General features: G+C 42.6%; 1 protein-coding gene across 12 annotated transcripts in view; it reads right to left on the bottom strand.

Moving 5' to 3' along the window:
• Window positions 1-17,456, bottom strand: part of RALYL (RALY RNA binding protein like) — a 641,697-nt gene that overhangs the window by 58,418 nt on the left and 565,823 nt on the right. For all 12 annotated transcript variants that reach the window (XM_029063800.2, XM_029063806.2, XM_029063802.2 and 9 more), the window contains one exon: window positions 5,532-5,695. In XM_029063800.2, the coding sequence (XP_028919633.1) occupies window positions 5,532-5,695 (164 nt within the window). The remainder of the gene's footprint in view (window positions 1-5,531; window positions 5,696-17,456) is intronic.

The following is a 17,456-nucleotide window of genomic DNA, read 5'->3' as shown; positions in this document are numbered from 1 at the left end:
TCCCATTTTGCAGATGAGGAAACTGAGACACAGAGAAGTTATGTGACTTGCCCAAGGGCATACAGCAGGCAACTGGTAAAGTTGGAATTAGAACCCAGGTCCTTCCTTTAGGCCTGTGTCCTTTCCACTAGAGCCATGATGTTTTTCTATTGATAGAAATGTTCCAGTGAGACATATACTAACTCAGGTAACTACTCGGGAGGCATTACTGATTAGTAATTAACCAGAAACATTCTATATGTTGCTAAAGAACACTGGTTCAGTATGGATCTGTGGCGGTAACATCCTTCTAGCCTTGGTTCTCATTTCAGTACATGCTATAAGGGATGTAGAGGAACCTGTCAAACTCTTGCATGACCTGTATTTGAAACTGAGTCCAGCCACTGAGTCCAGACAGCTTAAAAACTCCAGACAGCTTAAAAACACAGTGTAAAATCATCTTGAACTGTACAATTTTCCAAGTGATTACTTCCAAGTTTTAGCCTAATCTGGAAATTTATCTACTTATGATTTCATGACTTTTCTTTTCCTCTGAGGAATTATTTATTAAGGCACTGTGAGGAAGATGCATTATCCTATCAATCAATTTTTACTAAGCACTTCCTGTTTGCAGAGCATTGTACTAAGTACCTAGGAGTGTACAATATAACAATGTAACAGAGATGGTAGACACAATTTCTGCTCACAACAAGCTTACAGTTTAGAGGGGGAGATAGACATTAATATATATAAATTACAGATATGTATATAGAAGTGTTGTGGGGCTGAGGGGGCATGAATAAAGGGAGCAAATCCAAGCGCAAGCATAATGCAGAAGGGAGTGGGAGAAGAAGAAATGAGGCCTTTAGTCAGGGAAAACCTCTTGAAGGAGATGTGCCTTCAATAAGATTTTAAAAGTGGGGAGAGTGATTGTCTGTTGGACATGAAGAGGGAGGGCGAGCCAGGCCTGAGGCAGGATGGGAGCAAGAAGTTGGTGGAGAGAAAAATGAGATTTAGGTACAGTGAGTTGATTGGCATTAGAGGAGCGAAATGTGCGGACTGGGTTGTAGTAGGACAGCAGTGCGGTGAGATAGGAGGGGGTAAGATGATTGACTGCTTTAAAGTCGATAATAAGCACTAGTGACACCAATATAAATTCACTGCATTCTCTAACTACAAGAAGCTCATATTGATACAACTATAGCTGGGAAATGGGCAGGTTCATGAGTAACTGCTTCCTTGTAAGATTTTGGGGTATTCAGACTCGTTCCATTTCTTTGCAGAACATGAAAAAGATATCTTTCCTTGGGCCACAGTTCTGGCATGGCTACCTTTAGGAGCAACTTACTCTGTGCCTGGCATGGGGTAAGTGATTAACATAACTTAACATAAAAAAACCCCCCAAAAAACCACAACAACAGCTTTTCGGAAACTTGAATTACTGTTTAGTATTTAGACAAAATCCTACTGTGTGCGACATAGGAAATTTTTCCTGTAGCAGAGTTACATTTTATACACTTTGGGTCTTTAGTTAAAAGAAAAAGTTTAGGAAAGACCCTTCTAGAAAATTTGATGCAGGCTCTGTCGAGATCATCCCTCTGGCTTATCCTTTACCTAAGCCACAATGACCTGTGGCATTATTTCATTTTTCCATAGCAATATTATGATCTGACAAAGAATGATTACTGCTCATGCCTGCAGGTAAATCAGGTGGTCAGCCAGTTAGTCAACTGTAATTACTGAGCACTTACTGCATGCAGGGTACTGTACTAAGCACTTGGGAGAGTACAATATAACAATATAACAGACCCATTCACTGCCCACAATGAGCTTATAGTCTAGAGGGGGAGACAGACATTAATATAAATACAACTACATATATGCACATAGGTTCTGTAGGGCTGGGAGGGCAGGGGATGAATAAAGCCCGCCACTTGACTGCTGTGTGACCTTGAGCAAGTTACTTTAACTTCTTTGTGCCTCAGTTACCTCATCTGTAAAAATGGGGATTAAAAAATGTGAGCCCCATGTGGGACAATCTGATTACCCTGTATCTATCCCAGTGCTTAGAACAGTGCTCTGCACATAGTAAGTGCTTAATAAATACAATAATAATAATAATAATAATTATTATTACAGGGAACAAGCAGGGCAATGCAGAAGAGAGCGGGAGAAGAAGATAGGCAGGCTTAATCATGGAAGGCCTCTTGGCGGAGATTTGCCTTCCATAAGGCTTTGAGGTTGGGGAAAGTAATTGTCTGTGTGAAGTGGGAGGGCATTCCAGGCCAGAGGCAGGATGTGGGCTAGAGGTTGTCGGTGAGATAGACGAGATCGAGGTACACTGGGGAGTTTAGTATTAGAGGAATGAAGAGTGTGTTGTGGTAGGAGAGTAGCAAGGTGAGATAGGAGGGGGCAAGGTAATTGAGTGCTTTAAAGTCGATGGGAAGGAGTTTCTGTTTGATGCAGAGGTGGATGGGCAACCACTGGAGGTTCTTGAGGAGTGAAGAGACATGGACTGAATGTTTTTGTAGAAAAATGATTACAAGCAAGGAATGAGGTCTCCATACATCACATGCCCATTGAACCAGATTCTCCCAGTGTAGCAACGGTGTGAGAATGCAGATGGACACATTTTATTCTTTCAGACATTCATGGACAGCAAGATCGAAAGCCCCCAAACAGGTCCAAAATGGCCCTCCATCCCTCCCACTTTCTTCTTTTTCTCTGTCCCTTCTACCTGCCTTCTTTTTTTCTCTCCTTTCCTCCCTCCCTCCTTCCCCCCTTCCTTCCCTCATTAATCAGTGTTTAATGAACATCTAAGGAGTTCTCTCTAAGGAACTCCAGGTATTTATTTAATGCACTGGGAAAGTCTGATAATCTATAAAGAAAGTCAAATTGAAAAATGAGTTTAGGTCTCAGTACCTCCATCACCAATCCTGAATCTTTCACCAACAGAATCTGCTTCACAAACTCTTACTCTCTATCCTTTTCTACTTTAAGAAGACACTCTCTTATCAAGACCTCAATCTGTGGAAATGCTTTGCCTCATGTTTGCATGTCAACTTTGATAAATCAAACTTCCAAGCAGATGTAAATCCTCCTGGAGAGAATTATTTGGCATGCAGAACTTTGATGCAACATAAATAGCTCAAGAATGTAAAAAGATGAAAATAACCTAATCTTTAACTTTCCTTTAGACACTCATTCTCTAGGGACAAACAATACCAAACTTGAAAGGAGAATAATCTCTAGAAGAAACAAAAAAGATTTAAAAAAAAATTTTCTGACTTTTCATCTTATTATTCCTGAAGCTTTAATTAGTAATTTTACCCTTCAATCATTAGCTCCTTCTCCTCCTTCAGTGAAGATAAAAGACTATGTTTATGGTGTCATGGAAACATACTGTGAAAATTGGATATGACCCAGTAACCATAAATTCTATGCAGAAGTCATAGATAAGAAAGATGAGCAAGTGAGGAGTATGTTTCATATAAAGAATGGCAACTGCATTTAGAGAGGCCTGAAAATCCAAGACTCAATAGTGAAGCATAAGGGAATCTCTGATGGTTTAAGTGAGCAAATTATAAAGTATCAATCCATCAGTGACATTTATTGAATACTTATTGTGTGCAGTGCAATCTAGTAAGTGCTTGGGAGAGTACAATACAGTTGGTAGACACAATCCCTGCCCATAAAAACTTATAATATGGGGGTAAAGGGGTGGGGAGATGACAGACAATCAAATTATGGATAGGGGAAGCAACAGAATTTAAGGATAAGTATATAAGTGCTTTGGGGGTGAAAATGGGGTGAATATAACGAGCTGGGGGTATGAACCCAAGAGCACAGGCAATGTAGAAGGAAGGGAGAATTAGATGCAGAAATAAGAGGTGAATCAGGGAAAGCATACTGGAGGAGATGATTTTTAAAAGGGGTTTTGAAGTTGGGGAGAGTGATGGTTTGTTAGATATGAAGTGGGATCGATTTCTAAGCAGGAATATCTGTTTGCAGGTCAATGTGAATAGTTGCGGTGCACTTGTTTGCAGACTTGTTCCCCTCTCTACTGCCTCCTCTTCCTTCTAATGTTCTTCTGTGTTCTTAGTCTCCTTTTGCTCCTCAGCTCTCCCTAGATCTTAGTACAGTGCTCTACACATAGTAAGCACTCAACAAATACCAGTGATTGATCAACCACTTAACATCTCTGGGCCTCAGTGATCTCATCTGTAAAATGGGGATTAAGACTCTGAGATCCATGTGGGATTTATCAACCAGGATGAGGAGAATGGCCATGGGAGCTTTGGGACAAAGGAAAGCCAGTCAATACATTTTTCAGCAATCTATGTGATATGCTCTATGTTCAGGAAATTGGGAGGGAATGTCATCTGGAGATGGACAAATATATTTCATATATAATTGCAACTTTCTACGAACTAATTCAGCCTCTAGAAAATATGGTAATGAAATGTAATCAAATATAGAGTTCTAATCTTCATTATGATTGAGTTATTCATGGAAAAAATATTATACATGTTTTAGAGACAAAAAACCTTAAGAAACGAAAAATACCACCCTGAGAAAACTACAAGGAGATTTCAGTTGTAAGATTGCTGTAAGAATGGATAACCATAACCACATTTCTTCTTAGCACTCCAATTCTGTGCTAAAAGGGTAGTTCTAGTCCATTATTTCTTTTTCCTCTTATACACTTTTGACAGAATTAACAGTGAAACACAGATACTGGCAATGAACCTTTCCAATAATCTTGGGAACATATCACAGAAAGAGTATTTTGTTTTAGCTTCTTGAAAACTAATATTCTCACAACTTTGGATTTCTTTATTACCCTTAAAATCTTTATATCAAAATTCAGAAAGAGCCTTGGTTTGGGAAATGGGGAAAATCTCTTCCCCTATCTGATTTGGAGTTGAGGTCGCAAATCGGGATTAGCACATATAGCATTTTCAGAAAAGTAACTTATACTGTCTTAACCATAATGATTTGCATTAGCATTCAAGTTCACTTTCTGAGACCCTTTGTTCTTTTAACTGAATATGTACAATTAATTTGCTGCCTGGAAAATATTAACATTTATATGCAATGTCCCCAGGGGGCTATGAACATTGTCTCTTGGAGGTGAAAACCAGAGGGCAAACATTATGGCTTTCTGTGCTTTTTAAAAATCTAAAGACTTTTCTTGGGAATGTTCCCCAGAGATCTGCCATCCTTGGGGAAAAATTCCTGAGAAGCCACTTTTTTTAGGAAGTAAAACAATGGAAAGCAAATTCTCTCCCGCTCCCTTTTCCTTTCTCTTTCTTCTCCCTCCCCTCCATATAGCTTTGACTTTCGAAGAACCTCTTAATCTAGACTATCGTTTGTGGACTTTGTTATTTTTATATAAGGACTTCTTATTTTTATATAATGGCTTTTCAATCCTCAAAGCAGGAATCCAACTTCCGGGTCCTAATATATTTGGTTTCATAAAGGCAATCCCAATTCAGCCCATAGGTTTAAACTCTTTTGCAAAGAGTAATCCAATCACGAAAGAGACTCACATTTAGAACCAGAAGAAGAGGCTCCACTGGATGTAGATCTCGAACCACCTTTCATGGAAAAAATGCCCTTTCCTCGACGAGTTGCTGTCACAGTCACACGGGGGCGCTTCAGTGGTATCACTGCCCGGGGTGGTGGGGGCACACGGCCATGATAATCAAACAACCTTTAAAATACAAAAAGGGGTTAGGTTTGCGGTGCTTAGCGTTGGTTTCACAAAATAACGAGCTATTAAAGCATCTTTCCCATCGCACTATTAACCCAGAGAGTTCATTTGGTTCATAGATGCTTGGTGACTCTCACACCACTCTACATATTGGTGGGGTGTGATTTTTTCATTTGGAAAGGGACCCAAAGTGCCTGATGCTTCCGGTCATCACGGACCAGATTCTGAAAATGTTCCGCGTATCCTTGTCTAGATGGGATGAGCAAGTGGATGTCGTTCTGTGCAGGATCTCATGGGCTCAGGTCAGCCTGAGGTCAGGGCCTGCCAGGTCCCCTTAAAAGAAGATGGGGAAGGCTTGAACTCGTCACAAAAATTCCCTCTCCCAAGAATCTCTATCTCCCCGTCCTCTTAATCAAAATGTCTGCCCCTCAGTTCGGGGCCTTAAAGAGTTAAGAGGTGTGTTGTTGGAACCGCCAGCCCCACACTTCATAAATTGATTAACCAATCTATCAATGGTATTTAGAGAGTGCTCACTGTGTACAGAGCACTATAGTAAGCACTTAGGAGACTGCTATAAATCCAGCCTCACACAAGGCAGCAACATGCCAACAGTTGCACATGGATGCTTCTTAGCTCTGTCAGGGCCAACTGGGGTAGAGCAGCGATCAACACTTTGGCTAGTGCAGAACTCCACTGCAGTGGCTGAGTGCACTGGTGCTTGGACCAAAAGCTTTTACTTATGTATACCCTTCTGACAGATTTAGATGTTTCAGGATCTGGATATACTTCAATATCCAGTACATATACACATACATACATATATCCCAGTATCCAGTATATCCAGTAGACAAAATCAGACAAGCCTGTCATCAGAGGATATTTCAAGGCATAATTGGGAAGTGAGACCAAAATACAGAAAAATACCATCAGACAACACAGGTATAAAAACTAAACAGCAGTGGTCCACTGCTCAATAGGTAGCTTGTTGTGGGCAGGGAACCTGTCTACCAATTCTGTTGTGTTGTACTACTCCAAGCACTTAGTACAGTGTTCCATACACAGTAAGCACTCAATAAATAGCATTGATTTTCCTAAACATTAGCTAGAAAATCATCAACATCATCTTCCAACTCTGTTAAGAGGAAGATTACTTAGAATTTTTAAAAATGGTATTGGTTAAGTGCTTACTTTGTGCCAGGTACTGTACTAACTGCTAGGACAGATACAAGACAATCTGGTAGGACACAGTCCCTGTCTCACATAGGGCTCACAGTCTTAATCCCCATTTTACAGATGAGGCCACTGAGGCCCAGAAAAGTTAAGTGATTTGCCCAAGATCACAGAGCAGACAAGTGGTGGACTGGATTTAGAACTCAGGCCCGTGCTATATCCACTAGGCCTCGTTGATCCCAAAGTCTCAACAATGGCACTTCATTGATTATATTGCTGTCTCACTGGGACTTGAAAGATATATAAATCATTGAGAGGTGCTGAGTTCTGGGCTGACCACTGGCTCAAATGTTCCAAACATGAAATGTAAATAAAACTAATGTATCAAAAAGCAGCATCCAAACAAATGCAGTGGTTAAAAATGAAGAAAACAAAGAAATCCACAATATGATCTTTGAGAGCATTCTTTTGGAGCAAGGAACTGAGCTATAACTACTGACTGGACCAGCAGTTATGTGTTTCTCCCAAACATTTCCTAGCAGGCAGCTACTACGATTGTGTTTGGCTGGAAGCCATCCCAAGACTGGCTCTATGAAAATGCCTCAGATTTAAAAACACACACATACACATATATATATATTTGCGGAAAAAAGAGTAATTGTAACACAACACTGTCATAGGGCAGTGTCGGGGCAACACTAAGGCTCTAAGCTGTTTCAGCAGACCTTAGGAAAAGCATTCGACACCATCAACGAGGAGCTGGGCAATTACCATACAAATTTAGCTGTGTTGAGAAGCCCACCAACATCCTTAGATTTGTCCATAATGTACCAGTAGGCTAAATTAGGATCGAAGGCTCTTTGAATGACCCTTTCCCATAGTCAACATCAAAAAATGGGATATGACTATCAACAATTGGCAGGGGATGTGTCTGTTATATTGTTACACTGTACTCTCCGAAGCACTTTAGTGTTATGCACACAGTAAGGGCTCAGTAAATACAACTGACAAATGCTGCAATACCAGCAGCTCAGTAGCACTGAGGCAATGCCATTGCCACATAACTTTCCTAGGTAGGTATGCTCCTATTTAGTAATACAGGTGGGTTCCCAAGCAGCAACTGCATGTCGAACTGAAGGGGGACACAATGCTGGCAAGGTTGGCAGAGCAAACACTTTAAGGCCGAGTGAAACACCATGTCATGTTAATCAGAGAGCCGCCGGGAGACTATTTGCAGTTGACAGACCGATCTGGAGGGCAGGAACCAGGAGAGGAATTTGTCTCCTTGATCAGAGGAAATGTGAAGATTAAGAGGCAGTTGGGAATATAATGGTAGGCTCTGCAAGGGATGATCTTTACAGTAAGGCATCATTTGGGGGTGTTTTGAATTGCATAAAACTTGGGTTTAACATTTCAAAATTTAAGGCTTACTTTTGAGGTTCACATGCAGTAACATCCACACAGGAAATGTTTCTTCAGCAATATTACTCTTTTCTGTAAATGGCTGAGGATTAAATATTATGATTACCTTATCTCATTTAGACTGGTGGACTTCAGAGTTAATTGAAAATTTATGAAATCCTGATTTTGATTTTGAGGTGAGGGCCCTATTTCTATTATTATTTTATTATCATTATTATCGTATTGCATAGTACATAACATTTGCATAGTATTTATTAGGTGCCAAGCACTGTGTTAAGCGCTGGGGAGGGTACAAGATAACCACAATAAATATAATACCTGTCCCACAGTGGGTTCACAAACAGACAGGTAGGAAGAGCAGCTTATTCCAATTTTACAGAAGAAGAAACTGAGGTCCAGAGAGATTTAAGCGACTTGCCTAGTGTCACATAGTGGCTTGGTGGCAGAGCTTGGGTTAGAACTTGGATGTGCTGATCCCCACTTCTCTGCTCTTGCCACTGGCAGCCGATGTTGGAGTGAGAATGATAATACTCACATAACGGATAAGGAAGAATCTATCACGGTACTATGATACTTGATCTTGGATTTGCACCCTTTATTCATCCCTCCTTCAGCCTCATAGCACTTACATTCATATCAATACTTTATTTGCATCAATGTCTGTCTTCCCCTCTAGACAGTAAGTGATCTCATTGTGGACAGGGGATGTGTCTATCTACTCTGTTATACTGTTAAATTGTACTCTCCCAAATGCTAAGTACAGGGCTCCGCAAACAGCAAGCATTCAATAGATATGACTGATTTATTAATAGTTACACAGGGAAATTCCAGAGAATTCCTCAGAAAAAGTATGACAATTTAGAAATGACCAAATCCTCCAGATAGCATATTCCAAAATACATGTCAATTTAATTGAGGGCAGTGGAGAGCTTTATAGTTCATTTCACATATGCACGAAATCAACTTATATCAACCTGGCAGAATTAAGATGGATTTGCAATTTACTTAAATTTACTCTAGCAATAAAAACGTTAAGACAAAAGATTAAAAAGTTGGTGGTGTTCAATCCTAATTTTTTTAAAAAACAAACATTTGGGAGCTAGGAATTAGGCTTAATTGGGTACAACTCTAAAACATCTAGTGTGGTTTATATTAAACTGTGGAATGGATTGTCAGTGGCACATTTTTTTTCCAGTGGTATTTGTTAGGTGCTATACATATTGATTATATACATTATACACATTATATAATATGTATATATATGTACACATTGATTATACACATTGATCTTTTGAGTCACACCCTCAATTACCAATGATATTTATTCATTTAGCACTTACTGTGTGCAGAGCACTGAACTAAGCACTTGGGAGAGTACAATACAACTGAGTTGGTAGACACATTCCCTGCTCATAACAAGCTTAAAGTCTAGAGTCTCACTCATGGAGAGGATTTGACTATCAACAGTGACACTTCTAAAAATGGAGAACTTTATATATTTGCATTGAAATTTTGAAATGGGGATTTAATAAGGCGTAAGAAGGGACTCTTTAAAAGTTGTAAGAGTTGCTAGAGTGTAGTGTCAGAGAAGCCTTAAGAGCTTCCTTCTCTGAAGGTTCAAAAGGAAAGGTTAGGTTGATCCATCTGGGATTGAGGTGACATCTTGAGTTCCCTTTCCCCTTTCAGAATTAATTTCTAATGAAACAGTGGAGAATATCTCAGGACCAAGGGCTTTACAAATACTTCTATGAAAATGACTGACTCCTGTTATCTCTTCTCATACCCATTTCTTCTGAATGCACAGACAAGGTTCACCAGCTAAACACACACCTACCAGCTTCAAAGTGGGTGAACAAATTTGTACAGTGGAGTGTCAGCTCTCATTCAGAGTATTAACTGAGTGTCCATGGAAGCACCTTACTTAGTGTTGAGGGGAATTGCAAAGAAACTACAGGAAGTGGTTTCTTCCTTCAGAGTATTTTTAGGAACATAATTTCAATGTCTTAGTGAAACTGGCAATTATTTAATAATCCAGAATGCCTAATTCTCCCCATATTTAATTAGATAATCAATTCTAAAGGTACTAACAGCATTGATTTCAGTGGTACAGTTGCTACATATGACACTGTAATTCTATTATATAATTGAATACTTGCATTTGCTTAGCAAAACCTCCAATCAATAGCAATAACCCAGTTTGAAGGGTAGAGATGAGAAAGGCGGGGGATAGGAGGGGAGAAAAGATATCGCAACCATTTAATACTGATAATTGGACATTTAATATGAAAACATAATTCTCTGGGACAGAGAAATAATGAGTATTAATTCAATTTTGGAAACAATCTTCAATGAGAAGGCATTTGGTCCTATGTCATTGTTCAGGTAAAATTTTCAAATTTCCTCACAGAATTGAAGACAAAACAAAACAGAAAGCCATCTTAAGCCTGTCAGGCAGATTCCCAGGGGACAGTCTCTCACATTTGAGGGAAAGTGCTCCAAAGTGGTATAAATGCCAAGGTTTAATACCAAATGACTTCTGGGGAAAAAGGTGTTAGGAGTTTGGCAAGGAGGAAAGATGAAATGAGACAGAGTTCAGGAGGGGTGAGCTTCACTATGAGAACATACGGTCCATTACGACTAAGATGTTGCTAACCTAAGATGTGACCTGGGTAGCAATGTAGTGTGAGCTTTCGCAGAGCAGGTTGCCGGAGGTAGACTGGACAGAGCAGTCAGTGTATATGTAGCTATCCTTAGCGCTGTATATATCGATATTTGAACTCCACTGCTCATTTGTTTATCCATTTATTCATTCTTTTGCAACTGCAAGAGAAAGCGTCTGTGTTATCCCTCCTGCTCCTACATTTTGTCTCTCTGTCAGCCTGTTTGTCCCACCCTCCTTGATGGCAGGGTCCAACTGCTTAGTCCACAACTCTGCACTTTTTAGGCTCCACTAAGTACCACTGGTTGATTGATTGGATTGATTGGTATAGACTATGTGTTCAGAGTCTCAAAGATCAACAGATTCAGCTAATCCTGCAGCTAACAAAAAATAGATTAATCATTAAATTGTTATATTTCCAGACCAGTCAAAATAAATGAACACATAGAATACATTTTTCGTAGGTTGGGATAGCAGTGATGAGATTATGGCTATTAATCCTTTCAAGTACTCCCAGGGCTAATAAGCAATCAGATGAGCACTTACAAGGCAATGTTTTTTCTTATTTGAACATTACTAGGTTACCCCTAAATAAGGATGGAGTCTGGCTGTCTTGGAAAACTAATTAAAAATGGGTGCCTTTTAGCACACCTGATGGTTCCTTTGTTATAAATGAAGTGCAAAGCCCAAAAGGCTTACATGATACAGGTATAAATTACCTAAGGTATGTTTGATTGGCTTAAGGCTAACCTGGGTGCCCATAGTCTGATTTTTTTCCACCCTGTTAAAGGGTCCGTTTTATGACAAGCTCATGAGCCGCATCCTCTAATGGTCCCTGCTGTCGGGATCTGATTGACTGTAAGATGTGCCAATGTTTAGACCCTGTGAAATCATAGTGGGGCACAGAGTCTGAGAGAGAGATAGACAGAACGCTTCAGAAAAATCTAAATCTGTATCTTTCCCCATCCCCATCATATTGGGACATGGAGATCATGAGAGAAACTGAGAGAATGTTTCAGGAAAATCTAAATCAGTAACCTCCCCAGGCCCCCTTATAGCATGGCACAGAGACCAAGATACAGACAGAAAGCATGTTTCTGAAAATTCAAAATCAGTATCCGTTTCCGTGAACCTCACAACATTGTGCACTGGCTCCTCAGGGGTGGGGAGGGATCTGAGACGAACTGGGGCCCCCTGGCTCAGCTGTGAGGACCCTCAGGATGGTAGTCCCCTGGCACCAGGTGGGCCAGCCAGAGACCTGCGTTCTGGATTCCTTGTCCCTATCCCTGTGGGACCATGAGTGAAAAGAGTACCTCAAGCGTTCCATGGCCTACCTTAGTTTCCGCCCTGTGCCCTCTCTCAGTCAGCACTGAGAGTCAGAAACTAAGTCCTGAGGGCTCTGGCTAGGGAGAACAGGGCCACCATCAATACCCAGGTGCCTACTGGAGTTAGGATAGAGACTGTGTTTTCCCACTGTTTCCCCTTTCAGTTATCCCTCATCACCCCATCAGCCTATCAGTGCTGCATCTGAGCAGCTCCTTGGATTGTGGAGAAGGGGAGAACCACGTTTGGCTCTGTCATGGCTCTCAGGAGGGGTTGTGCCTACTTCCCCTCTATATCCCCAGGACATCATGGCTGCCACACTTCTGGGGGACTGATTAGACTGTAAGCCCGTGATTAGACTGTAAGCCCGTCAAACGGCAGGGACTGTCTCTGTTGCCGACTTGTTCATTCCAAGCGCTTAGTACAGTGCTCTGCACATAGTAAGTGCTCAATAAATACTATTGAATGAATGAATGGGACAGAGAGGAGATGGAGGGGGGGCTTTGGGAGGGATGGTGTCAGTGGAGAGAGAAAGAGAGGCTCCTGTTGGAGGGATAGAAGCCAGGCTAACTGTAATATTCCAACTTCCTCTTTCTCCACTCTATCCCACTGTTGCCAGACCAGTGATGTAGTTTAAATCACTTAGACATTTGATGAGATGGTGAGAATCTATAACTGTTTATCTGCTCATCTTGGAGGATTTCACCAGATATGAAGGGTCATAGTTCAAAATGACGATAACCCTTCAAGGAACCCTCATAAGCAATTATTGCTGCAATAGTGATTTTAAACAGAAACGAAAATAACCATCCATACTTCCACCTGCTCTCCTCCATTCAGTGCCTGGCTGAAATTGAGAAAGGCCCTGAGCCCATAATTTGAGAGCTCAGCTTGTGCAAGAAACAGCTTCTACCAAAATGCTCTTGGCATGTCACGCCCCTCTTCAAAAACCTCCAGTGGTTGCCTATCAACCTTCGCATGAGCAAAAACTCCTCACTCTTGGCTTCAAAACTCTCCATCACCTTGCCTCCTCCTACCGCACCTTCCTTCTCTCCTTCTACCGCCCACCCCATACACCCTGCTCTTCTGCCTCTCAACTCCTCACTGTGCCTCGTTCTCGCCTGTCCTGCCGCCGACCGCTGGCCCACGTCCTACCACTGACCTAGAATGCCCTCCCTCCTCCCATATGACAAACTAACTCTCTTGCCCTCTTCAAAGCCCTACTGAGAGCTCACCTCCTCCAGGAGGCCTTCTCAGACTGAGCCCTCCCTTTCCCTCTGCCCCTCCTCCCTTCCCCATTCCCCCTACTCACTCCCTCTGCTCTATCCCTTTCCCCTCCCACAGCACTTGTGTATATTTGTGTATATTATTTATTATTCTATTTTATTAATGATGTGTATATATCTATGATTCTATTCATCTATTTTGATGGTATTGATGCCTGACTACTTGTTTTGTTTTGCTGTCTGTCTCCCCCTTTAAGACTGTGAGCCTGTTGTTGGGCAGGGATTGTCTCTATCTGTGGCCGAATTGTACATTCCAAGCTCTTAGTACAGTGCTCTGCACACAGTAAGCGCTCAATAAACATGATTGAATGAATGAATGAATACAAGCCCAAGTCAGACATGGCTGCAACTCTCCTTCCCATGCACCTTCTACTAAAAGTGACTTCAGCTATCTTGATGTGCTAGAGCACCTCTGAAATGAGAAGGTCGAGCACCTCTCAAATGAGAAGGTTGGGCATTGACCTTGCTTAGTCTTATCTTAATGTGCCTGGAGGGAATGAGTCGGCTGCGGATTAGCCTGGAGGGAAGACAGTCACAGAAAAAAAACCATGGCAGAAGTAGCTTGGTTTTAGTGGGAAGGAGTAATAGTAGTCATAGTATTTGCTGAGTGCTTACTATGTACCAAGCTCTGTACTAAGAGCTGGGAAAGAAACACATGGATGAGACAGAAGTGTGCCAGGGATTCACAATCCAAGAATAAGGGAGGTAGGGGGTTGATGACAAGCACCTACAGAAAGGCAACAAAAATATAAAAGATAACACTGATCATAAAAGGATTTCAGGGTCCTCATCGCTCAGACCAGCAGTCACAGAAGTCAAAATCAGGCTACGATCGTGGCCTGATCAACATTCTTGAGGTTGAGAAGTTATGCTGCCACTTTCTGAGTTCTTTTTGGACTGAAGCGAGGATCATAAGGAGCGAGGGCTGATAAGGCTACGCTGATGACAGAGCCAAATTCATATGAACTAGCCTGACCAATCACCACAGTGGCTGTTGGAAATAATCCCCTCCCCCCCACCAACCCCCTCCCCTACTTTCCCATCCTTCCCTGCAGTATCCTCAGAGGAGATGTCCTTCCTCCTCGCAAGTGCCACCCCCTCCACCTGCGTCTCAGACCCCATTCCCTCTCACCTTATTAAAACCATCGCCCCTGCCCTCCTACCTTCCTTAACTTCTATTTTTAACCACTCAATCTCCAAGGGCTCCTTCCCCTCTGCCTTCAAACATGCCCACATCTCCCCCATCCTAAAAAAACCCGCTCTTGACCCCACTTCCCCCTCCAGTTATCACCCTATCTCCCTACTACCCTTCCTTTAAAAAATCCTAGAACGAGTCGTCTACAATCGATGCTTAGAATTCCTTAACTCCCATTCTCTCCTAGACCCCCTCCAATCTGGATTCCATCCCCTCCACTCTACCGAGACTGCTCTCTCTAAGGTCACCCGTGACCTCCTTCTTGCCAAATCCAATGGCTCCTACTCCATTCTGATCCTCCTTGACCTCTCTGCTGCCTTTGACACTGTCGACCATCCCCTCCTCCTCCATACCTTATCTCACCTTGGCTTCACGGACTCTGTCCTCTCCCGGTTCTCCTCTTACCTCTCTGGCCGGTCATTCTCGGTCTCCTTCGCTGGAGCCTCCTCCCCCTCCCATCCTTTAACTGTTGGAGTTCCTCAAGGGTCAGTTCTTGGCCCTCTTCTGTTCTCCATTTACACTCACTCCCTCGGTGAACTCATTCGCTCTCACGGCTTTGACTACCATCTCTACACAGATGACACGCAGATCTACATCTCCGCCCCTGTCCTCTCCCCCTCCCTTCAGGCTCGCATCTCCTCCTGCCTCCGGGACGTCTCCACCTGGATGTCGGCCCGCCACCTAAAACTCAACATGAGCAAGACTGAGCTCCTCATCTTCCCTCCCAAACCCGGTCCTCTCCCAGACTTCTCTATCACCGTGGATGGCACGACCATCCTTCCCGTCTCTCGGGCCCGCAATCTCGGTGTCATCCTTGACTCGTCTCTCTCGTTCACCCCACACATCCTATCCGTTACCAAGACCTGCCGGTTTCACCTCTACAATATCGCCAATATCCGCCCTTTCCTCTCCACCCAAACGGCTACCTTACTGTTGCGGGCTCTCGTTATATCCCGGCTAGACTACTGTGTCAGCCTTCTCTCTGACCTCCCTTCCTCCTCTCTCGCCCCGCTCCGGTCTATTCTTCACTCCGCTGCCCAGCTCATCTTCCTGCAGAAACGATCTGGGCATGTCACTCCCCTTCTTAAACAACTCCAGTGGTTGCCTATCAACCTCCGCTCCAAACAAAAACTCCTCACTCTAGGCTTCAAGGCTCTCCATCACCTTGCCCCTTCCTACCTCTCCTCCCTTCTCTCTTTCTACCACCCACCCCGCACGCTCCGCTCCTCTGCCGCCCACCTCCTCACCGTCCCTCGGTCTCGCCTATCCCGCTGTCGACCCCTGGGTCACGTCCTCCCGCGATCCTGGAACGCCCTCCCTCCTCACCTCCGCCAAACTGATTCTCTTTCCCTCTTCAAAACCTTACTTAAAACTCACCTCCTCCAAGAGGCATTCCCAGACTGAGCTCCTCTTCTCCCTCTACTCCCTCTGCCATCCCCCCTTTACCTCTCCGCAGCTTAACCCTCTTTTTCCTTTTCCCTCTGCTCCTCCACCTCTCCCTTCCCATCCCCACAGCACTGTACTCATCCGCTCAACTGTATATATTTTCGTTACCCTATTTATTTTGTTAATGAATTGTACATCGCCTTGATTCTATTTAGTTGCCATTGTTTTTACGAGATGTTCTTCCCCTTGACTCTGTTTATTGCCATTGTTCTCGTCTGTCCGTCTCCCCCGATTAGACTGTAAGCCCGTCAAACGGCAGTAGTATTTGGGATGAACAAGTCGGCAGTCTCTATCTGTTGCCGACTTGTTCATCCCAAGCGCTCAGTACAGTGCTCTGCACATAGTAAGCGCTCAATAAATACTATTGAATGAAATAATGCTTGTTTATACTTTACCCAGTGTAAAATCATCCTTTAGAATAGTACTGAGATAACAGTCTCTGATCTAATGCCCATATACTGAGGCTGCTAAAAGTTCAAGATAACATGACAGCTGCCCAAACTATAAGGAAGTCCCTAAAATTCAGAAGAGATCAGGTTTCAGAAATTATTGTTCCACTTTTATTCTCCCTCACACCCTAAAACTTCTTTCACTCTGTTCATTTATTGTACATTCTCCTTCCTTTCTGTTCCTTTCCCCACCCCTAATATTACTTCAGCAGAGAAATCCTACTCATGCTTCTTACTGGTTCATGTGAGAGGCTCTCTGGCTCCAAAATGAAAGAAACGGTAAATGGTCCAAGTAAAAGGTTGGAAATGAGCCAAAAAGGCTCATGAGGCTGGAGTTCTATTCATTTTTTCAGATCATCCCCTTTCTTGAAGACACTCTGGAAAATGGTTTCTGGAATAACCCATATTTCTGGATTTCTGTTTCTCATTCATAATTTTGCTTCAAGGATTTTGTTTACTAGTTCAATTACACTCCCCCAAAATGCTCATTAAAGTGCTCTGCATAGAGTAAGCATTCAAAAAAACACGATTGATTGATCAAATCTTTCTAAAAGCATAAAATCAAATAATGGGATCATCGGAGAACAGGATCACTGAATTGTCTTGGTAACAACACACAGGGACATTTGTATACTTTTACGTCCCCAGCAATAGGTAAGCAGCATGACCTAGTGGAAACAGCATGGGCCTGGGAGTCAGAAGACCTGGGTTCTAACCCCTGCTCTGCCACTTGTCTGTTGTGTGACTTGGGGCAAGTCACTTAACTTTGCTGTGCCTCAGTTTCCTCATTTGTAAAATGGGGATGAAATCC

Source organism: Ornithorhynchus anatinus, chromosome 4, assembly GCF_004115215.2.
Source record: "Ornithorhynchus anatinus isolate Pmale09 chromosome 4, mOrnAna1.pri.v4, whole genome shotgun sequence".
Lineage (NCBI taxonomy): Eukaryota > Metazoa > Chordata > Mammalia > Monotremata > Ornithorhynchidae > Ornithorhynchus > Ornithorhynchus anatinus.
Note: the sequence above shows the minus strand (reverse complement) of the source record. Positions and strands in the feature narration are given on the sequence as shown.